The sequence below is a fragment of the Tinamus guttatus genome, unplaced genomic scaffold, assembly GCF_059628265.1.
Source record: "Tinamus guttatus ecotype Peru unplaced genomic scaffold, ASM5962826v1 Tinamus_guttatus_pri_ptg000813l, whole genome shotgun sequence".
Classification (NCBI taxonomy): domain Eukaryota; kingdom Metazoa; phylum Chordata; class Aves; order Tinamiformes; family Tinamidae; genus Tinamus; species Tinamus guttatus.
The window spans coordinates 336,939-363,225 of NW_028289347.1; the positions used below are offsets into that span (position 1 = coordinate 336,939).

General features: G+C 37.0%; 1 protein-coding gene across 2 annotated transcripts in view; it reads left to right on the forward strand.

Moving 5' to 3' along the window:
* The window catches only part of LNPEP (leucyl and cystinyl aminopeptidase), a 50,178-nt gene extending 36,074 nt beyond the window's left edge, over nucleotides 1-14,104 (forward strand). For both annotated transcript variants that reach the window (XM_088537562.1, XM_010227894.2), the window contains exons 9-18: nucleotides 2,046-2,177; nucleotides 3,899-4,059; nucleotides 5,546-5,634; nucleotides 7,857-8,037; nucleotides 8,753-8,909; nucleotides 10,283-10,467; nucleotides 11,097-11,258; nucleotides 12,016-12,156; nucleotides 13,052-13,133; nucleotides 13,816-14,104. In XM_088537562.1, the coding sequence (XP_088393688.1) occupies nucleotides 2,046-2,177; nucleotides 3,899-4,059; nucleotides 5,546-5,634; nucleotides 7,857-8,037; nucleotides 8,753-8,909; nucleotides 10,283-10,467; nucleotides 11,097-11,258; nucleotides 12,016-12,156; nucleotides 13,052-13,133; nucleotides 13,816-13,947 (1,422 nt within the window). In that variant the 3' untranslated portion in view covers nucleotides 13,948-14,104. The remainder of the gene's footprint in view (nucleotides 1-2,045; nucleotides 2,178-3,898; nucleotides 4,060-5,545; nucleotides 5,635-7,856; nucleotides 8,038-8,752; nucleotides 8,910-10,282; nucleotides 10,468-11,096; nucleotides 11,259-12,015; nucleotides 12,157-13,051; nucleotides 13,134-13,815) is intronic.
* Nucleotides 14,105-26,287: the final 12,183 nt, after the last annotated feature.

Here is a 26,287-nt window from a genome sequence, read left to right on the forward strand (position 1 = left end):
CTGTTTTCTAAAGTACAAGAAAGGAGCTGTGTGATTCTTTCTTTTTTCTTCCTCTTCCTCTTCCTCTTCCTCTTCCTCTTCCTCTTCCTCTTCCTCTTCCTCTTCCTCTTCCTCTTCCTCTTCCTCTTCCTCTTCCTCTTCCTCTTCCTCTTCCTCTTCCTCTTCCTCTTCCTCTTCCTCTTCCTCTTCCTCTTCCTCTTCCTCTTCCTCTTCCTCTTCCTCTTCCTCTTCCTCTTCCTCTTCCTCTTCCTCTTCCTCTTCCTCTTCCTCTTCCTCTTCCTCTTCCTTTTTTTTTCCCCCCAACTTTGCCTGTGAGATGGATTCCCTTTCAGTCCCTAAGCTGTACATCAAAAGTCACAACTTATTTCATGTTTCAGAGTGGTGATTGTAATTCCCTTTTGGGGGGCTTCTGGTGCTTGTAACAATGTAATTCAGAGATAAAATTGTTACTCTGATCAAAACTATATAACTTCAATAGAAATATTCTAAAAGTGATTGAGTCAGAATTTCAGTTGCTTAGTAAAACATTGTTAGGACATTTATATTAATTTATTGCTACCAGATCCTTCATCTTTGTGCCCATTCTGGATGGGAATAAAATGACCTAGATCTCTGAGTTTAGGAGCTAACCAACTGAGTTTCAGCTTGGCACCCTAAGAAACAAGGTTCTCCTTGCTCCCTTTTTTGAGAGAATTTAATTGCACTGTGGGTATTTTTTTTTCTTTTTCTTTTTTTTTTCCTTTTCTTTTGTATTCCACTGCTCCCGGCCCTGTATGTTGGCTCATGCTTTTGGCAATTTGAGTGGTTAGGTGTGCACAACTTGATCCCTACTCAGTTAATCCATTTCACAGCTTGCTTAATTTTTACTCTGTTACCAAGTGACACAGATGAAAAGGTGATCTCTACATTTTATTGCCCTGGAATAGAAATTGCTATACAAAATTATTTTGGACAGGTTGCTTTACAAACTACCAGTAAACTTAATGCTACAGGATGGAACAGGAAGCTAGATGGTGTAACAGTAGCATTTGGAAACGTTTGACACTAGGTACTCCTGAGGAAAACCAAAAGTAGAGCATATAGCCTAAACATGCAGGCATGCAAGAAAGGAAAGAATGTCTATATTAAAGCTTGTGGTAAGGGGTATTCCCACACTTTCATGAGTAAGTGAGATTCATGTTGTTCTGGTGGACTTCAGTTTCATGCAAGATGTTACTTGAATTCCAAGACTTTACTTTGGAATCTGTGAAAACCATGCATGCCAACATGAAAATCTTGCCTTTTAAGTTTTCTTAATCCTTTCTCTAAAACACATTTTAGCATCAGAAATGTAAAGCATACCTTAAATTTTCAAGGACTATGGCTGCTTATCTGCACCCAGTTGTACAGTGTGCAATTCTTCAGGCAATTTATTGGCTAAAGATTGTGGTTTTGGAGTGTTTCTGGAGAAGGATAATGGCTTTCTGCTATGTGAAACACCTTTCTGTTTACACATTCCTGGCTGTTTTGAAACTAAAGATAATATGCACTGTTTTGCAGAATTAGCTACCTAATATGTCTGTTTAATAAAACATGCATGTATCCAAACACTGTCAAAATGCACTTCTTCGAATGCCGACCTAGCTCCCCTGCTGATAGCTTTGGCTTTTTGACTTAGCTGCAAAGCCTGTAACTATCAAAAAACATTTCTCATGAGTGCCATTCTATACCATACAGATAATTGCTAATGAAATATGACAGCCAGCAGAGAGACTTCAGTAAAAAAGCAATATTAAGATTATGTTAATTGGAAAAAAAAATCTAAACTTTTAGCTCTTTTTATAGGTAAAACAAAAGAGTATTTGGAGGTATTGAAATATTCAGATTTTTTTTTCAAAACAGATTGTTAATATATTTGTTAATATAATTATTCAGATGCTTGGGAAAAAAATCTGGTAGCTTCTGAGTTAATCATATACTGTGACAGTGCTATAGTTTGTATATAGTTCAACAAATTCTTTAACTTCCCTTTAATTTACCTATTTGTTTGTTTGTTTTTCGCCAAGGGAGCTTCACTTCTGTTAATGCTGAAGCAGTATCTCACTAAGGATGTTTTCCAAGCTGGCATTGAGGTGTATCTGCATAATCACAGCTATAGATCCACCAAGAGTGATGACTTGTGGGACAGCATGAATGAGGTATCCATCTTTGATGCTCTGCTTGCTTTTCACATGTGTTGTGGATTTTGATTTATTTCCTTGTTTGTAGAGAAAGTAAGAGAATACACTACGGATAGATACTTCTGAGTTGCATCATACACATGTGAAGACAACTGTAGCTTCTAGCACTCCATTCAGGAGCGTACTAAAGCGTTATGATAGTGGATATGTGTTACCTTATCTACCAGGTGGGGTGCTAAGATATGTCAATAAAAACAGTTATTGCTGTGGTAAAAATATAAGACCGTCATTTCTGACAGAATTAGATTGATTAGCTGACTAGGGAGATTTTTCTGGTTTTGAATGAAACTATTTCAGTGGCACTAAAACCTAAATTGACTCGTCTGGAGCTAGGCTCTACATAGATTAGAAACAAAGCTTTCTGCCTCTGTTTGTGGCTCAATTTTAACGCAGAAGGCCTGAGATGTAGAACAGACAAACAGACTAGATTAGTTTCATGGCCTCTTAACTTTCCTCTTATGTCATTTTACTACTGTTTTTATGTTTTGGCTGATTGGCATTAATTTTCTGGTTCCTGGTGGCTTCAGAATGTCAGTACAGGAAAGAAAAGGTAATGATATAAAGGACAGTGAGAGAGGTTTTCTCATTCAGTACATGTTGGGCATTTATAAAGGTATTACATAACATAGCTGTAGTATCAAGAGTCTCATTTCAGTGATCATTGCAGTATATTGGAGGTAGTCAGAGGAAGAGGATTTAGCCAAATTCCAAAAATCTGTGGTTTTCAAACTTTGGTGAATTTAAATCTTCAAGAGAATTGCTTCACTGGAATTGAAAACCCTATTTAAGGTTGGGTGTTTTTTTGTTTTGTTGTCCTGTGTGTGTAGGAGAGCTTTTGATGTGTCATTCTACTTGTAATACTCTAGTCCTTTACCATGAAGGTGAACTGAACATGGTAATGTAGCTTTGGACAGTGAACTTGAATTCAATTCCCTGGGCCACCAGCTGATGATGACAGCGACTAGAAAGAGACATGGGGTGGGTTTGTACAAAAGTGTATGTAACTTGAATGATAAGTTAATTTCCTAATGTTCCTGTGGACTTCACCTAAAATGCATATTTTGTAAGTAAAGAGCACTTCTGAAGGTCAGGTGATCATCTCTGCTAGTAAAGTGGCAGTGATGCAGAGAAATGCACTAGCCCATCAGTGTGGATGTGGTTGTACAAATAGTTGCTAAAGGATTAGCAGAATATTGGGGGTTAAGCTAAATAGATGCTAGTAAGCAGGATGAAAAAAAGAAAAAAACAATTAATATGAAAGTATTTAATAGATGCTTTGTTGTAAAGCGTCTTCTTTTCAGTTAAATTTCTAATAATATTCTCTAACCTGAAACACCCAGGTAATAATCAACAGAGAAAGAGAAATGGGTAGGGGGAGAGAATCTACACTTAACAAGACTTTCTCTTCTGTAATGCTCTTGGCTCTATTTTTTGCAGCATACCATTTTTGCATCACTGGTGTATCTGTATTTCTCTTTCCACTGCTTGACTGAGATTCCTTCTACTTAAGAAAACAGATTTACAAATGCGATGTCAAAGGGAGTCTCTGCAGGTGCCGAGTCCTCTATTACTTACCTGATGAGCTACAGAGGGAGATTTGAAAATGGTTGTTCTTTATTTGCTACCTTCTTGATATGGAGAGTGACTTTTTTCTTTTTTTTTTTTTTTTAAATATTTAGATTACCAATGGGACACTAGATGTAAAAAAGTTAATGAAAACATGGACCCTGCATAAAGGATTTCCTTTAGTGACTGTTGTTCGAAGAGGAAGGAATATTTCAGTACAACAGGAGCAATTTTTGTATCGTGTGGAACCAGAAAATTGGACATCATCTGCAAGGTTATTACCACGTTATTATTTGTATCCATTAAAATATATCTGCAGATTTGTATGTCTTTCCCATTTGTGTCAGGGGCTCCAGTATTTTCTTTTGAAAGTAGGCAGTAATAAAGAGGATGTAGCACAGAAACACAAACATTTAGTATCTGTCTTGAAAAATAACATATGGTCCTTGGAAGTTTCCACCTGGGCAATTGGTAAAACTTTGTGGGCATGCCTCATAACTTGTCCTGAAGCTTTTAGATTTGACATCATGAGCTGCAGTTCAGCTTAATATCAAAAGACAAGTCTCTCCAGTAAAGCGATTTTTTTTTGTTTAACTTTTGTCTTTTTGAGTTTTGTTCATTAGAATTTTAATTTCAGGAAATTGTGTGGTTAATGGAAGCTGAAAGGAGGTTCAATTGAATGGGAGTTGTAGGGGGAAGTGCTGTGATAAAAGAAATTGCATATGACCTATTTTAGAGCCTCTGCTTCTTTCAATCAATATTATATATGTCCTTTGAGCCGTGTTGGAGGAGAGTATAGAAGACAAAATCAGAGCTTTCTTTGTTTAATGTTTTTAAAATAACACTGACATGATAATAGATAAATGTGTGAGATGTTATCTCTACCATGCCAAGGAAGAAAGGAGAGTAGATAAGTAAATGATGAGGAAGCAAAGACAAGTCACTCGATGATCATTGCAAAGCTGAATTTACTGCATGTGTTTAATATTATTAAACTTCAGTATTTTGTAGCAAACTGACGTGTCTAAGTTAAATCCTTTGAGATTAATGTTTGTTGAGCTGTTTGAAATACTGATGGGAACAGAAATATTACTGGGAAGTGAGTCCTCTGCATTATCCTGTAGAATCAGGCCTGGAAGAAATTTTTGTCTTGAAATGCTGGAAGTTCCCATGCTTTGTCTTATATTTGTTTTATAAAACTCAGAGGAAAAAGGCAAATGATGTGTGGTTGAAAGGCTAGGGTAGGCTTTTTTTTTTTTTTTTTTTTTTTTGGTAATAGTCAATTTCTTATCATTTATAGGCAAGCCAGCATTTGCTCTTACATATTGACTGAGTCTGGCTTGATGGGATCAATCACTTATGGTTTATGTTAGCGTGATTTGAAATTTTAGTTGTGTACTTGAATCAGCGTAAATCATAAAATAAGAAAACCCTCTGAAGCTTCAGCCAGTGTTCTTTTTGCCTCAATCCAATGTTTTGTCTGGCTAAATATCTGAAACAACCGGAGATTTCCTTACCACGTCACTTCAGACAACCTACTTAGACTGTTGGGCCTGAGAAAAGTACTCGGAACTCAACCATCTCCCAGAGATGATGGGAATAAAAAAATGATTTTTTCACTATTGTAGTGATTTGAATTTAGTATATGCTTCGTCATGTTGCACAATATGTATACACAATTAGTATGTTAAAAGGCTTAGGAATAAAAAGTAAGAAGACAAATATTAAGTATGTCAATAAACATTTGCTTTCCTTTGCAGTTATCTGTGGCATATTCCTCTCACCTACATAACTAGTAACTGCAACTTTACCCATTGTACTAATGCCTATTTACTGGACCAAAAGTCAGGTATGTGACTCAAAAATAACTTGCTTTCTATAGGTTACTTACCTTTCCTAGCACACACTTTTAGAATATGAAGGCAAGGACATACAGAGGTTGTAACTGAAAACAATGCATCTTAATTACTGTGATATGCTTGACAGCTTTAGGCTATGCATAAACATAAGCATATGCATATATATGCATAAGGCCAACCGCAGGTCCTGTTGTGGTGTCATCAAACATTATCAGAGCTGAGCGCCATTAGCATCTTATGTACAAATAACTGGGACAGAAGCAGAAGGCCAAAGCTCATAGAAGCCTGTGTTCTTTGCAGTGTGACAGACTGCATGCATCAAGAAGCTTGTCGTTTAGAGACAGAGCAGAGGGAGAGGTACTCAGCCAGTGTACTTAAATGTGAGGAACTCCTCTTACTCTCCAATATTATTTACTTCATTTAATAGTGTAAAAAAAAATAATCTGGAATAGACTTAAGTTTTTGTGAATGCTTTTGTAGCTCTCAAAATTCTTGAATCCTTCTCTCATGAGCTATGGTTTATCTGCAGTGCCCAGTTTGAATCTAAATGGGTAATTTACGTGGATTTTTGATTTGGTCTTTTTTTTTTTCCTCTTCCCAAATCCATTAGTTACTCTTTTTTACTCTGTGTTGTGCTAAAATCATGTTGGCGATTTATATTGGACTCTCGACATCAATAGGTCTGTGGTGATTTTATAAAGCTGATAAGCTGTCTCACTGTCATACATCTGCTACTTTATCTTTTTCTCCCCACTTAAATACTTAAAATTTGCTATTCAGTGCATTCAAATGACACAAATATGTTTAATTCCCAAGCCAGTTTGAAATAAAGCTGTACAAAATTAAAATCAAATGCTTAGTGCTAAACTTGAGGTTTTTAATGGTTTGGTGAGTTCACAAACTTCCAGCCCTCTAAAATGGCTTTGGAAGCATGACTGTCAAAGTAAATAATGTCTTTTTATATCATCTTGTTGTTGCTTTTACAAAGTCTTCAAATTATTCTTGGCCGTTGTCATTTGAACTGAAGATTTAGAAAGACTTTTTAGGGATTATCAGAATGAAAAAGCAGAAATGTTTAATTCTTTGAGTTCTTGACTTGATTAAAATGAATAGGTAAGTAACCTAATTTCTTTAGTGTTGTGTGACCTATAAACAGCTCTGCTGGTGGTCTTGTCTGTCACATTAATTTGGCATTCACTATAGGAACTCGTGTGGAGGATATTAGAGTAGGAGAGGTGTACAGAAGACAGTTTGGGGTGGAATGGGATTGACAGAATGTTTATTAAACCTTAGCGACATTGCAGTAGAACCTACTGATTTCATTTTTGATGGTAGCTATCTAATGAGGTGAAAAGAAGGCTTTTGTTTCCTTTATCTCAAAACTTCTTTTCCTGCATTTAATTGTCTTTGGAAGTAGAGCATGGCCTTTTCACTTAATGTCATCCCAGTTTCTGTGACATGTTAGTACTCATAATCAGCTAAGACAGTTTATATATAAACAGTGTCACAGAGTGTTCGTGTATTGCTAAATTAACTTTAATTGTAGTAATCTATCTAGGTAGACTGATGCAATCAATGTAATCTTCATCTAAAAGTCAATGTCAAAATTAAGTTGCTTAGCATACTTCCATATTTCCACAGTCAGATTAGCTGGGTTTGCTTTTTGTCTGTTTTTGGTGATAGGTTCACTGCTAGAACACAAAATAACTGGCTCGCCATGACTGTAGCATAATAATGCTCATTTTATTTACTATCTTGTCATGCCTGAAATTTGACTTGTTGAAATGTTGATCTTGATCAACAAGGTCATCAAGGCCCATTTATCACATACAGTTATCATTAATTAAAAATGCTCTTTCCTTACTTTCTGTATTTGTTCGCTATGCTGTGGCCCCAAGGCATATATGTGCCTAGTTTGGTTTATATTCCTCTGTTGTATTTTAGAGTGCATAGATAGATGCAACTAGGAGCAGACTGATGCTGTTCATTCAGTCAGACCCAGCATGGATGGAGGAAGAAGTACAAACCAGAATTTTGGACCCTTCTCATGGACCAACATGGCTTTGCTTCCTCATAGCAAGGGAGACTGTTGCCATAGTGAGTGGAAAAGGATTTCTTGACCATCCAGACTCAGTCATCTTTAGACATTTGGAATTGAAAGAAGAGATGCTGAATGTTCGTGTCTGCTGCTAACTGGTTCTCTCTCCACTAGCTGTCATTGAACTTCCCGAAGAGGTGGAATGGATAAAATTCAATGTGGAAATGAGTGGTTATTACATAGTACACTACACTGAAGACTGGAAAACACTGATTGATCTACTGAAAAAGAATCACACTGCTCTCAGCGCTAAAGACAGAGCCAATCTGATCAACAATATCTTCAGTCTTGCAGGGTAAGACTTCTATATTGGTAATGTTTTGTTTGTTTGTTTGTTTGTTTGTTTTCCAAGTCAAGGAAGATCAGACTTGGGTTCTGAAGAAGACTACTTCACATAAGCTGTTTTCAGTCTTCCTTAGCCTATTGAAACTGCTCCCAATTCAGTAAAAGTAACTTTACTGCTCGTTCTATATTGGTGTTGTGTGTTGTCATCCTGATATTTAATAGCAAAGTCCATTTCTTTGCATCACAAAGAACACTTGGTTGTTTGGGTTTCTTGAAGGCCATGTCTTCTTTGTTATCTGTTTAGCAGTATTATTCTTCTATACTCTATCTGGGAACGTCCCATTTTAGCAAAATAAGCTGTTTGCCTCTAAAGTTATAACTGACTCCCTCTCGCATCATGCATTGGCTTCAGAACCCAGCTAAGACTGAATGTTCTGGAAGGCCTCTTCAGTCATCGATTATTCTAATCTATGGTTTTGAGTCCTCTTAATTAAGTTACGATAACTAAGGCATATTAGTGGCTGTGGTTGCTATCTTCATACCAAGACAAGAATATGAAAATGTCTGCATCTAAACTGTTTCTTATGTTAATCCCTCTACTTACCTACCTGTCCTTCTCTTAATGTAATTGAGAATATTATAACCTATATAAGAAAGGTGGTATCTCTACTAGATACAACATTTTTGTTCCAGAACCACTTTGTTTGTGCTTGTTTATTTTATAGTCTAGGAAAAGAGTCTCTGGAAAAGGCCTTTGAGCTGATCGATTACCTTGAAAAGGAGAACTGCACTGCACCACTCACTCAAGCTTTATTTCAGATGAGTCTTATTTACAATCTCTTAGACAAAAAGGGTGAACAACAGCTGGCAGCACGAGTAATGGTATGTCTTAGTTTTTTGGTAAATTCATGTTTGAAATAATTTGTGGTTTATTATAGAACAATATTATTTTTTGTTGAACAAATTATTTGGTAATCATTTTAAGGCTTTGGATATTAAATTGTTGCCAGTCTTGCCTGTTTGTTAAGTAGTAATGGTCTCTTACTGAGATGCTGAATCTTCTGCATTGACTTTTGCTTATGTTCAGTGTTTTTTAGGAACTCTAATGCAGTGGGAGCATAGTGGTGACTCGGCATTTACTACAATGGCTATAAAGGTCAATGTAGCACAGTCATAATTAATCAAAATCCATGACATTTTCAAGTACAGAGAACAAGAGAAAATATCTCTTTCTATGCTATTTAAAAAACTCATTAAAGTGGCTGTGGTTGGTAGAGCTAGTTCCTTTGTATACCTCTCAACCTGGCCATTTTCTATTAAAAAAAAAAAAATAGAAGTGTGAAAATAGTTGTTTTGTTGTCGCATCACAGTTGGGGAAATAGATTAACATCCAGTGCTGCAAGCTTAGCCATGAAATAAACATTGTAGGTTTGTTCTTGTTCTGTTCTCGATTATTTTTGTGGCAGGCGTTTCTCTTTCTTTCTTTCTTTTCTTTTTTTTTAATGCCCATATGAAAGAATGGATATTCTTGTTTATATTCTAGGTAAGGATGAAATATAAATGCTCAAGGCAACTTAAGAAAGGACCAAAAAAGCTACAAATTATGTGCTGTGAATGGTAGTGCAAACTGTGGTTTGCCCGTGCTGGGTACTAGGTTATTATAGTTGAACTTCAGTTTTCTGAACACAGCCGCTAAGGTAAAGCTCATGTTAGCAGCCACATTAGCAAGTCTCAGGTGAGATGTAGTTGCTGTTAGGTCACCTTGTGAGCTATAAAGCTTCACCCATAGATGAAAGTTGGTTTACTTTGAAGTCTGTTAACAGGGATTTACTCAAATGAAAACCACTTATAAGCAGAAGCATATAAGGAGTTGCGTTTAGTTGAGGTAGTAAGCTGACTGTTGAGTCTTGGGAGCTCAAGGTGTGGTCAAGTATATATGTTGGCTCAGAAAACACTTACTGCCTCCCTTCTGCATGTCACAGGGCCATGTGTAAAGCTGAACTCAGCTGCTGCCTTCTTTCTACTACAGTAGTTCAAGCAGGCACTGACCCAGCATGTCTTTCAGATGTAGGTGGTGTCCAGTGTTTACATAGGTGATAAGATAACAGTGTATGTTAATTAGAATAAGATGTAAATCTGCTAGGGTGAATTTCCACGTTTATAAAACTTCCTATTTTTTTGTTTATTTTGTATATGAAATATACTCTTGAAGAATTAGATTTTTACCCTGTTGCTAATCTAATTTCCTCCTTTAGCATAGAATAGAAAGTCTCCTTGGAAATAAAATTGATCAGCAAACATGGACCGATGATGGGACCCTGTCTGAACGAGAACTGCGGTCAACGCTGCTGGCTTTTGCCTGCACTCACCATCTAAGAAACTGCAGAGCGACTGCCACTGAGATGTTTAAGGAGTGGATGATTTCTAATGGCACAAAAAGGTACCAGGGAGATTCACCTAGTGCTGCTTTTATCTGTCAGTGTTCCTGTTGCCTCCCGTGTTTTGAACAAAGATCTGAATATTGACAACGCACTTCATTACATGTCATTTAATGTTTCTCATCTAAAACTAATTGCCGTTTCAAGATGAGATGGAAAACTGTACCCCAATTTAAAACTTTGTCTGCAGTCTTATTGAATGTGACTGCAAGACCAGCCACAAATTGCTTCCATCTGCATTTCCTAAGCTGCATGCTCAAGGAGAATTACTTAGTAGCAGCATCAAAGTTAACCTTTTTATCTTGCAGAACTTGCTCCGCTCTGAGTTCACGTGAATTTTGTGCTGCAGAAAATGATTCAAATTCTTGTACCATTTACTGTGCTTTCATGTGACTAATGTAATTTACTTTTTCCCAGTGAGTTAAATACTAGAATGGCAAGAATTCCTCTGTCCAGCAGACTTGTTATTGCTGCAGAATTAAATTTCTCTAACAAGAGACATCTCTTCAAGTATAACTACTTAACTTCTCTTATTTTGTGCTTTCTTCCTTCATTTCTAACATAAGTATTTTTTGTCTCTCTGCACACTTTTTCTTAATCTCTTCCCTTCACTCCCTGTTTTTCCTTGTAGTCTGCCTAGTGACGTTATGAAATCCATATTTGCGGCTGGAGCCAAAACTAATGAAGGCTGGGATTTCCTCTTAAAGATGTACTCCTCTTCAATTCCTGAAGCAGAAAAGAACAAAATGATTGAAGCTTTGGCCAGTACGGATGATGTCAGAAAGCTGATGTGGTATGAGACAGCCAAAAAGCAGTAGACTATATAAATTTAAAGTGTTAAATCTTCTTTGAAAGCATAGATTGTAGGCTTTCCTGTTGCAGAATAAAATTCTGAATGCTAAAGACAATATAACCACGTGATTTGTACAGACTTCCATAAATATCAAAGTCTGATACTTACTCTTACAAATGTCTTATGTAACAAAGTAATTCAAAAAGTCAAAATCAAAGACAAGCAGAGCTAAAAGCTTTGCTTTGCTGGTCTAATAACACAGTTGCAGATTGTCCTATTGAGTCTTCAGAAACTGGTATGTTTTTATACCAGGAAAATAAATAGGACCTTTTAAATAAGTATTCATTTGGATGAGATTTTGGCCTAGTATTGTGCTCAAATACCCAAATCTCACCAGAAGTGTCCTGGTGGGTGATTCTTGTCACCCACCACCAGATTCTTGAGAAGCTTTCTTCTCTTGATTTGTTTGTAAAATATGTTTTCTCTTAGAAGCTGTGAGAATTTACTGCATCTTTTCATAAAAAACAGTGAAAATTCAGATACTTGGCTTAGAGCTAAGAGCATTCTGATGCTTAGAAGCACAAGGTAAATTAATATGGTGGGTAGTAATTACGGCAAATATAGTTAGTTATTTGGTCTATTACTGAATCTTCCTTTAGTTCAGGTGTATCAGGAGAAACATGTAAAGTGGTGAATGGGCTGTGGTGGTTTTGTTTGATTTTTGTTTGTTGTCCTATTTCATAGTGTTATCTTGTAGGTTAATGCAGAACAGCCTTGAGGGCGAAGTCATCAGGACACAGGAGCTTTCACATATCATAGCAACTGTCAGCCAGAGTTTGCCTGGATATTTATTGGCCTGGGACTTTGTTAAAGAGAACTGGGAAAAGCTGACACGAAAGTAAGTTGGTTATTTTGGTTTTTTGACTTGTATTAAGATTTTTAAGCTTGTTTTCAAATATGATCCTCTTCAGAAAGAAGTTGAAACACAGGCTTTGAAGTAGTTTAATAGACAACGGGTCTTCAGTGCCTGAGCCTTGTAGTCACTTCAGAAAATCCTGATTTGAATTCCTGTTAAAAGGATACTGTCTCTAAGACAGTTGTGGCGGATGTAGGATTTATGTGGATCAAATGCATTCAAAAGCAAACCCATGGAGTTCACTCAGCATGCATTTCTTTTCTCCTTTTTATAGCAATTCCAAATGCAAGCAATAAGAAAATCCCTCTTGCATTAGAAATAATGTTTTCCTTAATCAGCCTTACTGGCTCCCCAGCAGGAGAGCTGGCCTGCAAGTCTGCAAAAAACTAGCAGTCATTGGGAAGTGTGTATTCTGAGTCTTAATTTTGATTTGGAATAGCTTTGTATTGCTTAAAGCTGCATGAGAATTCCTGCTCCAGCAAGCTTTTAATAACCAGTATGACAAAATTACTGTGCTTGAAATTGAATCTGGGAGTGAATTTAGTTATTGTAAAATTTTGGAATGCATACCACATATACAAGTTTTGATATTAAGTACAGGAATGTCTTCAACCTTTTACTTTTGGAGCTGGAGTAGCAATTTGAAAAATCTGCATGTCTTTAGCTCTAAAACTCCTTTTTTTAGAGAGGTTAACAGTCTTCAGGCTTGGGCTTCAAAAAGCTGCATCTCTTTTCAAAATGAGTGGTCTAAACTTATACAAATACTGTTAATAATTCTCACCTCCAAAACAAAAATCTGAGAGTGAGAATGTGTACGTGTTTTGAACTTGCATCTGCCTGTAGTTCCCAGGTGTTTTCCTATGTGTTTATGTTTCAGGTTTCACCTAGGCTCATACACTATCCAGAATATTGTTAGTTGGTCAACTTGTCAGTTTTCAACAAAGACGCACCTTCTTGAGGTAGGTGGCATAAACTAGCAGAAAGTGTTGCCTGTTAGTGGCAGTGCTGTGCATCCCAGTTAATTAGGGAGTGAGGAAAACGCCTACTTTTGGCATCCTTAGGGCCTTTTCACAAGAGTATACAGCTATGGCTATCCTTTAATCCTCAGGTGGGAAATGTACCCATAAACTTGTTGAAGGTTACGTGTTTAACTGGTGGTTAGGTGTATTTGTTTTTGTTTCCTCTTGCCTAGAAAATAGTTTCCCATAATAGAGATAATGAGTTTTGGGCCTAGATTTTTGTAAACAAACTCTGCTTTCTGCATCTCTGAATCTGATGGAGGGCTGGAAATAATGTACTTTATTTTGACTGTCAGCAGTGTCGAAGAACTTTTGTGGCATCTGAGGATCAGATAAATCTGTGATGCCTCAGGGATCTGCCCCCAGTCTGTGCCCCCTCTTCTAAGGGTCATCTGGGTTCAGAACTCAGGGATGGTCTGTGGTTTAGCCTAATGTTCTCACACAGGTAATTTTGCTCTTGCTGCAGTTTCTATGAAGGGTTGCATTTGGAGAATACCAGCCCTACTGCACAGACACACGATCCGCTGTTTTTCGTTGTGGCCTTTGCTTTTGAAACTGCTTGTATGGTCTATGGTGATATCAACTAGAACTTTTTTTTTTTTTTTTTTTTGTTGATGTGCAGGTGAAGACATTTTTTGAGTCAAGATCAGAGGAAAGTTCTCAACTGCGTTCTGTAAAAGAGGCGATTGATACAATTCAGCTCAATATCCAATGGATGGAGAGGAACTTAGCAAAACTACAGGAGTGGCTGTAGTGAATGAACACAATACTATGCTTTTTTCAGCCATTCAGTGAATTTGTGGACTGTTGCTCTGTTACTTTTGCAAAAGCCAAGGTGAAACCAGGCATCGCTGCAACATTGTTTGCACTATTAGGGAGTCTAGATAGCTCAGGGCACATCTCACGTAAGTTTTGATTTTCCTTGGAGCATTTATGGGCAGGGTGTAAGTATTCTGGAACTGTTTTCATCTATAGACCAAACACCTGCATAAACGATGTTAAATACTTTTATATTTGAAACATATGCCCTTTCATTTGAAGTCGTGTTCTAATTTTTCAACAGTGGGCAGATACTGAGAGAGACAGAAAAAAGGGAAGGTTTATCATGCAAGCTGCTCATTCTTTGCAGAGTGCTGGTTGAGCAGTAGGGTGTTTAATGGAAAAAAAAAACAAGCATTTAAGTCGTTTTCACATTTGTAGATACAGTAGCTGTTGTGAAACAAAATCACACTTAAAATATCTAAGTACTAATGGATCTCACAAGGTACACCAATTGAGGGAAAACAAATAAGTTTCAGGTTTGCTTCAAATTTTGATTTTTTTGAGTGTTCTCTAGAATTTACACAAATATTGGGAGTAATATAATATTCTAATAATATACACTTTCATATGTAAAGTGAGTGTTAATATTACATTAGGAAAAACAAAAAAGCCAAATGGCAAAAAGAAATGTTTTTGAGATGGGAGTTCCAGAAGCGCCTATGTGACCCTGGAATTTTTACTCTGAATTCATTAGACATTTTTGAGAATCTTTAATAATTAAATTGTAATTACTGTTGCTGTATTCTTTAGCAACAGGTGAAATTTGCAATGGGAAATTGCTCCAGGCTGGTTCATCTACTAGATTGACTACTGACTTGTCTACTCTTGACTACTGATTTTTAATTCCATCACTTGTTGCAGAGAGCCTGCATTTAGTAGATGTGTATCAGCCACTTAATTTAGGTAAGCTTCTGCTTTTTCCCCTGCCTGTAACTCCCCATGTCACTAGTATAAATTGCATGCATTGCTCATTTTGTATAACATAGCATTAGGATTGCTTATCACTTACATTTTTATGGTATATTCTTCTGCTGTTTTGGAAAAACTGCAGGGCACAAGTCTTCCAACTTCTCTGAAGAGACAAATCTAAAACCAGAGGTACCACATTAAAATGACAAAATACCTACCGTACAATCTGCCTTTCTGTCTAAAAGAGTTGAGAAGGCCGTTTCTGAGGCATAGCATATACGTACAACATAGGCAAGAATAAACATACTGTTTATCTGACGATCTGATTTTTTTTTAATGTTCTACATGTTTTTTTAATGTTCACTACAGGTGAACCTTTGGGGATTTATGCACACATTTAAACTTGTTTTACCTTATCACAGTTCAATTATGTGATCAGACTTAAACTAGTATAAAAGTGTTTACAATTAAAAGTAGAGCTTTTCTAATTAGATGCATTTAATTTCAGCCAGTGTAAATTCTGAAGAAGGAAGTATCTTGAATGAGAGTTAATTTATTGGATATAAAAATTTACCAGCGGGTCACTTAAACAATTTTAGGTTTTTTTTTTAGGTTTTTTTTGGTTATGTTCTTGGACTGTTTGAACCAACTGTCATGTGGGTTTTTTTTCTGTATTTTTTTTTCTTTCTTTCTTGAACCTTGAATTCTCTGTAGAACTATCTTAGTTCTATCTGTGTATGTGTCTGTGTATGTGTGTTTACATAGTTTGCCTATATTTTTCTTTACAATTACTTCGTGTTAAATGACAGTAGTAAACTTGTACTTTCCTATCTCCTTATATGTGTTTTATCTCATCCCCTGTCTGCAGAACTGAGGTATATGAATTTCAAAGAGAGAGTGGAGAAAGATCCCGTCCACCTCCTGTTTTCAACTGCAGGATTTAAAAAATACCATTTTGTTTAAAAGCTTTATTGGTAATGAACTCTTTGCAAGGAAATAGTATGCAGCAGAGTTTTATACAGCATATACTAAAGAAATATTTGAAAGTTGGGAGCTTGGAGTGGTTTTTATTTTGTGGGGTTTTTTTTTGTTTGTTGTTTGGTTGGTTGTTTTTTAATCCAGTGATCTTCAAGTAGCCTTCCTGGTATATAAATGATGTTGCATTTTTTTTTCAGTGTCAGTGGTAGGGGGCTTTTTAATTATTTTTCTGCCATGGAGTCTCTGAACTTATGTTTATCTGTATTGAGTTATCTTGGAATCCTTCTTCCACTAGAAATACTTATGTACACTCCTCCATTTATGAGTTCATTATGAAATGAGGAAAACAGAAGCATAGGCTAAGGCCAAAGCAATGACTTGCCTTTTAGAGCCATAATCTGTCATGCCTTTTACTGGAAAGGAATAGAATCTTACCCCTTGTTTTTTAGGTTTTCTCTGTCTTCCAGTCAAAAGAAACATGTGTATTGTAGCTACCAGTGACTCTCTACATATTTTTCATAGTATTTTTTAGATGCAACATGCAGAACCAGCGTTTGTGTACATCTTAGGCTACTGTTACTTTAAATTAGAAGAGCTTTCTGGTAAAAAAAAAAAAAAAACTTTGGGTTTAAATGCTGCTGGCTTTGAATCACCTGCTGCAGTGTGAGATAGTTCTGGTTTATGAATTGGCTATACAGTTTATATTCAGTATAAATTGCTGTCTTCGAAGCCATTACGCAGTGGTTGTCTCCTTACTGTCTAGCATCCTCTGCTTATAAATAAACCACTTGTAATTTTTAAGAACTGACTGTGGTGATAAATATACATGTAAAAGCTCATCTGCTTTTCACATCTATGGAACTTTTTCTCTTTCCTCCATGAAGTTACCTTGCTGGAAAAAATGTAAGCAAGTAATTGAGTTCTGAGATTTGTCCCTGAAAAAAAGGAGAAACAAACTCACCTTTAGTTTTTAAGAGATGGAAAAAGTGCAGATAACTTACAATGTGCTCTCAGCTTGCGTGAGACTTATGAGACATGAAAAGATGGTAAAGTGTCGTATGAAGGAGTTTAGGTTAAGTATTTCCGTGTAAACTGATTGCACCTATGCATGGGTTGGATCAGTGCACCAAGGTCATTGTGCCTTATGACTTGCAATTATGGTGATATGCCGGGTAGTGTGCTAACAAGTGTCCTGCTTTTCTGCTGGAGCCAACTGAGGTCTTGTTCTTAAATTGACAAGTTTAATGTTTCTAGCCCAAAGATGTTATTTAGGATGTTTTGTCCTTAGAGACTGGAGACTCTGCTTCTGGGAGCAGGTGAAACTTTACTTCCCTGCTAATGGGAAAGCAGAATAGAATTGCAAATGGGGCTTTCTTGTCATACAAACAGTTCCCTGTGTACGTTTGTATGTGTTGATGGATGAGGCATGGCAGAAGGACAATGCTGTTCCCAGGCTTTCCTTGCTTCCTATAAACATGATGTAAATGGTACTGCAGCATAGACTTCCAATTACTGAGCTACTGAAGCAAGACTGTAAGATCTTCAGAAACATTGCAGCTCCTCCCAGGCACTGCATTGCTGTCAAGTTGATTCCTTTTTAAATTAATCTTGAAAATTTTCCCTCGCCCTCACCCCTCCAGTCAATGTGCTGGTTTGCTAGAGACTTTGTTTGCACTGTGGACTGTCATGTGTTATTGTCCGATTTAGCAGATAGAAGGCATAGGAAGATGCTGTTTGCCGTAGAAATGAGAACTTCAGAGTTCTTGCAGCATCTAACATGGTTGATTTTAGGCATGTGTTGTAGAAAACATCTACAAGAAAGCTATTCCTATAATTATTTTCTCTTGGTGGTCAAGTACTTTAGGAAGGCTTTTTGTTTGTTTATTTACTTGGGGTGAGGAGAGCTGGAAAGGGTGCACACACATACTGCTTTGTAACTCTGTATTTTTCACCTGCTCACCATTTGGTGGAACATTCCTTTTATTCTGGCAGATTTGCTTTCCTGGAAGATGTTACATTTCATTGCAATCTGAAGTTTAAAGTAGCACTGCTTCAGTAACCATTCTCTCTTATGAGCACTTGTTTCAGTCATTTACATTTTAGCTTTTTCCTCATGTTCCTGAATCATCTAACATGTAGTCCAATCTATTCACTGCATGGTAAATGTTTTATGTTTAGAATAAAGTACTTGTGTCAACATGTTTTTAATAGTAATGTTATTTATGTTTATCACTTTTATCAAGATGCTACTAAATGTTCAAGGATTTTTGTTACTTTTTTAAGGTATGGTCTCATGGGATTTCTAGAAAATAAAATGAAGACATTATTTACCACATTAAACTCTCAGGACATGTTGCTACAGAATTTAAATCTCTAGTTTTGCTATGTTACTTAAATCTGCTGCTGTTGTAGAAACACAGATTTTATATGTGAGTAGGTAGCTTTGTTGAATGCCATTGAGACAGGCATCTTTGAATTAGTCACAATGGTATTTAACAAATTACTGTAAAATCTGAAATATCTAGTTTTATAAAAATATACTAGCTTAAGTGGCTTAAAATGGTCTAATTTGAACCGAATTCTTAGAAATGAAATACTGACTTTCTATTTCAAGAATTGGAAAATGGGGTAGTTTGAATATATAGCATAAAATAAATAATTTTTTTGCAGTGAGAAATGCACTATGCTCTTTGCTAAGAGTAGGTTAAGTTCGATATCCCTGAGGAAAACCGTGCAAGTTAATATGGAAATGTTATGCAGGTGCTTGTAAAGGGTCACGCTTTACATCTTCAGCACTGTAGAAATATTCAGGATGATGACATGTGTCTGAATGGTGGGTGGTGAAATTCCAGGTTGTAAAATACTTACCTTTAGGGAGAGGAGTTTTGAATAATGTGTATGTGTACATAGCTATATAAATATGTATGTGTGTGTGTGTATATATAATACGCAAATGTGTCCATTTCACTTGTAAAGGGAGAAAAAGCTTATTTTCTTTATATTTCAGAGAAACATAACCAGCACTGATTTGAAAGGCATATGTACTGCAAACACTTTCGCTTTTTGTGAGATGAAAATAAAGTATTTAAATAAATAAATTTTTCATTGTGTTGTTACTTTTTTGTTATATCATAAGACTTTGAAAGTTCAAGAAATGTTTAGGGATTTTTTCTTTTCTTTTCTTTTTTTTTTTTTTTTTAAAGCATGTAGAATTGTGACTGAGGGCTCAGACATAGACTTAGAAAATCTGCCAGGGATAGCTTAGAAAATAGCTGAGGATGGTGCAGCATTGCAAGGATTGTAGGGTAACACTGTGAGTCTTCCAGTGTGTCACCCATAAATTTTTACCATTACCCTGTATTGAATCTAATAACTTGTATTTTTACCGAAAGTGACGTTTTGTTTTCTTTTTATTGTTCTTTCTAGAAAGTCAGTCAGCCTCTTTGTAGCCATCTAGATAGAGTTTGCTTCTTCCTCAGCAGTTTGTTCAGTGGTGAGTCTGCCCTTAGATAAGCAGCTAACTTGCATTGAGTAACATGATTTCTGCTTCACATTTTTCTGGCAGAAAAGTCCAGGCTTAGTATGAATTTCCCTCATCCTTTCCTAAAGTAAGGAATACACCATGCAGAGTTCTCCTACACCAGATCTCTATGTGGAATTCTGTAGAAATCTCCTCAATGCCCAGTGAAAATGAAAAAGCCATTTGTTTGGGGCTTTTGTGTGTGTGTTTACCATTTCCTACCAAATCCGTTTTCTGGACTGATATAGTTCCAGCCAAAGCTGTAAGCCTTCATTCTTCATACTCTTAAGTATTTTTTTTGCTGTTGTTGGTTAGAAATTTAAGTAGCCAGGCCATACAGAAAGCAAAATCATTGCACAAAGATTTCCACTGAAATAAAGTGTGTGTGTGTGTGTGGTTTTTTGTTTGTTTGTTTTCTTCCTCTATAGGTTACTGAGTATGCATTGTAGCTTCTTGTTGTTTTATCTAGTAAGCATATGCAGCAAGCAGGCTTTTTTTGTTTGTTTCGTTTTGCTTGATAATTGTTTTCTCCTCTAGAATGGACCCACTATTTTCCTGTTGTCAGACCTGCATGGAGTGCACATTTCTCTGGAGACAGCGTGGTTTGAACTGAAATGCTTAAAAATCCAAACTAGATTTAAAAATTGTTAGTGAGGAAAATTACTGTATTCGTGTAAAATTTGTTCTCATACTCCATTTTTCTAAAGCAAACAAACAAAAAAAAACCCTACTACTGTACCTCAGTATAGAATTCCTTAGCTTCAGTTTCCTTTTAATTGCTGGCAGATGGGTTGCTAATAATGACTGTTACTCTTCTGCGTGCTTATACACAGATCAAGTTATTCACTAACCTTTCTTGGAATAAGTTAACTTCACAGAAATTATTTTAGATCAGAATTTGTTTGAGATGAAGAATGGCATAAACAGAGACAGAAATTATATGCCAGAAATGCATATAATTGTACCATAAATATATAAATATATAATTATATAATATGATAAATACATAATATAATTGTTTCTTCCCTGAAGTACTCATGAATGTCACTACAGTGCTGTTAGCATTTGAGTTTAGGTGTACCCAATTCAAGATAAAAAGCTGGCAATGAGGCAATGGTACGGAGGTCAAGTTTTTCATCTTTCTTTTGTTGTTCGTATAGATTTTCTGCTGTACCTATTCAGTGTCCCCTCCTGCTCTTGCTACATTGTATCTGTCTTTTCTAAATAAACTTGCTCCACTTCATCTGCCCTGATGAAATGATGCCGTTGAGTCAAGTTGTCAATTAAAATCAACTTCTGTCTCATTTCTATGGAAACCCTGTGTGAAGATTTTGATTTCTCTAGGGTCTGGCTACTGAAATTTCTGACCAAAAGAAAAATAATATTAAAGCAGGCAAGAGGAATAAATGGCTTAAAGCTGTGGTCAGAACTAAAGTTAAGAAAACAGATTTAGCTTGAAACTGCCAGAGATTTTGTAATACATAAACTGAAAACATAAGAATTTTCCTTGCAGACATAGATTCAGTTTTCTTTGCTTTCACAACTCCATGATATATATTATGTCATATATATAATCATGTGTATATATATGTATGATATATGTTCTGTGGCTTCCTAATCACTATTTGTGAGAAGTAAATTGAGAACGAAACAGTCAGCATTAAAATTCCATATATTTAAATGCAAGAGGACCTGCCACCTCCTTAAGTTTATGCTGGCATAAGTTGTCCCAAGTAGCTGTATGGGAGCCAGCTGATAACACTATTATGAAAATCTAAAAGTGATGATGAAAGGGAGGTGAGAACATCTGGGGTTCTGCTACAGGCCCAGATATGTGCGAGCCCAGTGCAAACAAAATAGGGCTTACATGGCCAGAAATCTGTTATTATGCCAGAAGAAAAACTCCCTGATTTAGAGGCATGCAGGGAATGCCTGTCTGGCCTGCATTATCATAAAAGCACGTGTGCTCCTGCAGGTTTGGAGAGAAATCAGTGGCAGGTGGCTTCACTTCCAGACTTTGTGACCAAGCTTAAGGGCAAATTATTTGAGTTACAGTAAAACACAGTATCTTTAATTCTCAAAAGTGGATGTTGCCTTATTTGGGAATTCACAAAACATTTTTGGTTCCCAAGCCAGTAGGAACAGAACAAACTGTATGCTCAAAATATTTCTACTATTATCTTCCTCCCACTAGTTAACCAAACAGTACAGCAGTTGCCACTCACTTAATGTAGTGTGAACTGCAGAAAAATCTCTCCTCGTCTCCTCTCCTGCCTTTCAGAAAGACTTGCAGCATTTATTGTCTCTAGGAAGACACTGGAAACCTCCTGCCTATCAAAATGCAAAGTAAGATAAACAGAGGCAGAACCTGTTTAGGAAGGAGAAAGGGGAGAGAAGGGAATTTGGTTTACCTCAGGGTAGAGGGGAAGAGGAAAGAGTTTGGTTAATTAGCATTCTTAAACATATTGTTCTGCTTCTATATCCTTAAAAAAAAAAAAAGGTAGTTAAATGCCAAAATCCAATGCTCTTAAAATAAATCTTAGACCTCTTAGTCTGATGCCCTGCTAGTGATCTTGATTTAATTATCCCCTTCTTTGGTGCCTTCTCCCAAAAATAGGAATTTCGCTTTGTAAAGTGCACTAAGATCTTCTGAATCTAGTAGTAGTCCCTCATTATTGGTCTGTCTCTGTTATATGATAACGTAACTTTAAAAAGTTACATAAATAACTTTAGTTCCCTCTGTTTGCAGTTATGTCACCTGAGCTTAGTGGAGCTAAGATCCATTAAGTCAATTAAAAGGTCTTTATTGATCAAAGAGTTTATTCTGTTTCTTGAGTCTAAGAATTCTGTAGCAAAACACGGGGCTTCGTGTTTGTATATCATATGTATATCTTAATATTCAGCCACAGATGACACTTTGTCCTCTCTTACTGCTCGTGCTCCAGTCGGTATGTTTTGCTCTTACTAGTTCTAATTTCTGCCTATTTAGTTGGTGGATATGTAAAAAGAAGATGCATCCTAACTTGGCAGTCTCACTAACCTCCTCATATAAGCGAGAAGTACAGCTGCTTGTAAGTCAGCTTTGAATTAAAAACAAACAGATAACTGTGTTAAATACAGAATCAGTATAGCCTCTGTATGTTTTGAAAATGGCTAGGGGCAAAGATTGTTCAAAGCAGCAGCTCTGAAAGGAGGTCAATGCTGAACCGAGAAGTTTTTCCAAATGAAAGTTCAGGGGTTTGAATGTATATTGCAGACCGTGTCAGGAGAGAAAACGGGAGTGGAGTGATTCCCTGCTAACAGTTCACTGGTGTGGCCATCTGGGGGCTGTGAGGCCCTGAATCAGAGTGGGAGCATATTCTGTTGGAAGATGCAAAAACTGCACGATTTAGTTAGTTTGTGAGCAAGCAAGTTGATGTTGGGTATACCTGATTCATACTGTTATTTCATTACTGAGTTTTACTTGATTCTGCATCACCTTGAGTTTCAGTGCACTCACTGGATGAAAGTGTCACCGTAGAACAAGCAAACAGGCCATGTCCCTTCATTTAGGCTTGGCTTTTTCTACCTCAGAGTCAACAGCATAATTCATAATTATACATAAAGTTTGTTTTTTGTCATATATTTAAAGACCCGGTTTTGTTTTATTGGGTTTATTTCTCCTGACTCCTGTATTCTCACACCACTTGCAACCTGTTTTGTGTTTGTAAATAGCTAATAGGGATGGTGCCAGTGAAAAGCGTGCAGGGATGTTTGATACCATTGCTGAGTTAGCAAGACCAGCGTTGGCTGTTGTCCACATCAGACAGTTTCCCCCCTCCTACTTTTTATTATTTTTTTTCTTCATCCTTTCTAATTATTTATGTGGTGATTTATAGCAGACATGAGGATCCTGGTCATCAATACTTCCATGGTCTGATGCAGACACTTCTGTTTAGGTTCTCTCAATGTACATGGAAACAAAAGACTTGCTGCTGACTGAAGAGGCTGAAAAATCAAATTTGGATTCCTTCCTGAGCTGCAAGTTTGGCAAGCTGATATATTAATACATTACTTGCTAGTAGTGTATCTTTAGTCTGGGCTTTAATGAAATTACAGAAGGAAATGAGGAAATCACTGAGTACCAAAGGCTGTTTCCATTAGCTATATTTCCCCCTCTCCTTAGCAAATTGTAGTTTGAATGTCAGAGCATACTGAATTCATATGAATATCAGAGGCTTATATTTTCAATGTTGTATTCTTAACTTCTGTTCTTCCATTTCATGTATATGATGTTTGACCGAGCCCACTCAGCTCGGTTGTATGATTCCTAATTGCAGACTTTAAATATTTATCACTTATCTTAAATCTAGATAGAAACTGGTGGTATCTTGCATTGGAATAGTAGCATTAGGTTTAGGACCAAATTCGAAGATGGTTTACACAGTTCAAGTGCCAGGTCAAAGGAAGTAACTTTGATCAGATGTGAAAAAGTTTGTCCTGGGAAATGGTCAGAAAAGTATGTGTGGGTACCTGCACCCTACAGGTAAAGGTAGGTTCCCTATAGGAACTGTCATGCAATGTGTTGTCTACAAACACTAAATAACTGCTATATCAAAATGACACATTTTCTGTAAAGCAAGATGCTTGCCCTAACAAGCCACCACTGCTACTGAATTATACTGGCACATATAATTGTCACATTTAACAAAAACCTACCTTTGATAAACACCTGCACCTCATACCCTTCCTAGAGCCTTTGTCTGTGGAACTTAGTGTCCATCTAATGGTGAGCTGGTTTTGTCACAGCACCTTCAGATATTTCTGGCAGCTTTTAATACTGCGCAAAATCTGAGGCAGATAAAACTGAGCATGCACCATAAAAGCAGGGCTGCCTGAACTGTGGCGGTGGCATCAATTATATTCACTTACCACATATGTGCTGCAGGAGGTTTGACCCTTCAAGTGAGTTCTTTATGACTCCGTATCTTTCACCTGTTCTCCATTAGATGGAACATTCCTGCATCTGACAGACTGGATTTTTGCAGTGCAGGAAGATGTTATCTTTCACTGTGCTTCGAAATTTAAAACGATGCTTTCTCATTAACCATATGTCTTTGCCTGTGTTTCATGCACCCGGACGTGTATGCTGGCTCTGAGAGTTCCTGGATCGTGTTTCACGCGGTTACTCCAGCCCCCACATGGTGAATGTTCCTGGTCTCCATCTGGCTACATGCTACAGAGAGATTTGTCTGTTTGTAGTTCCTCTTGCGTTACGCTGTTGTTTGTACTTGCTGGTTTTTATGGAGATGCTACTCAGGAGTTTAAAAAACGACAGTGTGGAGGACAGACAAGCTCTGGCATGGCTGTTACTACAGCTGCAGCAGTGGGAACCCAGGCAGCTGAGGGTGACAGCTCAGCATTCTCACAGTCCTGTGGGAATGACGTGGTAACTCATTCCTGGTGGGGGTGTTTGTCCAACTGCTGGAAAATAGCACGTTAATGCAATAATTTCTCCTTGGGTTTATTATTTCTCCCCCTTGGATTGAGGGATTTTCCCCTCAAACCCCCTCCCCTTGGATTGGGATTAAATGTTGTTGAAATTACACCGTACCTTTCTTTCCTTCTTTCAATCCTACACTTTCCTGTATAAAAAAGGAGGAAAACAACTTTTATTTTTAAAAAAGCAAACTGTAATAAAGTCTAATTCAGCAAATTAACTGTACGTACATTTACCTTCATGAAATGCCTACGTTCTATGTGTGCTATAAAACACTTCAGCATAAAACCCATGGGAGAATTGTAGTACTCTGAAGATTATTGTATATTATAATGTGGTGAACCAAAATTTGAGTAACAATTCAGAGTCAATCATCCACCTGCACTCTGTCCTTAGAGCTGTGCTTATTACTATTAACATGCATATTGCTCCTCCAACCCACAGGTGTTCTCTTGAAGGTTAGTGTTATAAATAACTAGCACTTTTACCAAAAGCTATAAAGAGGCTTTCCAGTGCCAAGCCAGTTTTTGAATTATTCCAAGCTGTAAATAAAAATGGTTATGATTGAGTTATGGCTCAGGCTCGTGGCTCAGGGTAAAATGAGCTACTGTTTTCTGTTTTTCCAGCTACAAGACTCCTAACTCACAGTGCTGCTGTCACCACAACTGACACCATAGTTTGTAGCATCAGACGCAATCAGAGCAATGAAATCTGGGCTCCCCTGTTCTCTCCTGAACTGTCTTTGTGGGTTGATCTGCAGGGTGCAAAGGGCACTGGCAGGTTTGTGCAGCTAGGTGAGCTGTGTGAGAGATGTAAATGTAGGATCCAATTCAGCACCATACAAAAGCACTGGTTCTGCTTTTGGAACAGGTAAATTATCTCTGTAAATTATCTCTAAGGTAGATGCAATCTTTCAGGTCTGGTGGGTGAGAAAGGCAGAGGGAGAATGGGCTACTGAAAAGAGGTATAGGAAAAAGTTACTATTCCTTCTCTGATACAGATATGTGCTACGTAAGACACAGGGCCAGCAAACACTACCTGATTGAAAAATACTTTTTTTAAACTACTTTTTTAAACTAATTATAACTGCAAAATTTGCCGCATACCAGCTGTTGCTGAACCATAATCCAAAACCTAACTTTCTTTTTAAAAATACATGCTGGACGTGTTTTGTTTTTTCCCTTATGGCATAAGCATAAGCCATACTTCAGGTGACAGCGTTATCTCAATTCACAGAAGACCTGAAACAAGAACTGTGTTGCACATGAGGTATTTCAGTTTGTCACATTGTACTTGGTTTTCAACGAAATTATTTTTTTGAAATATTTTAAGCTTCTAGTTACCCAACAAGCGTCCCGTTCATCTTTCTAGGATATTCACATTTTA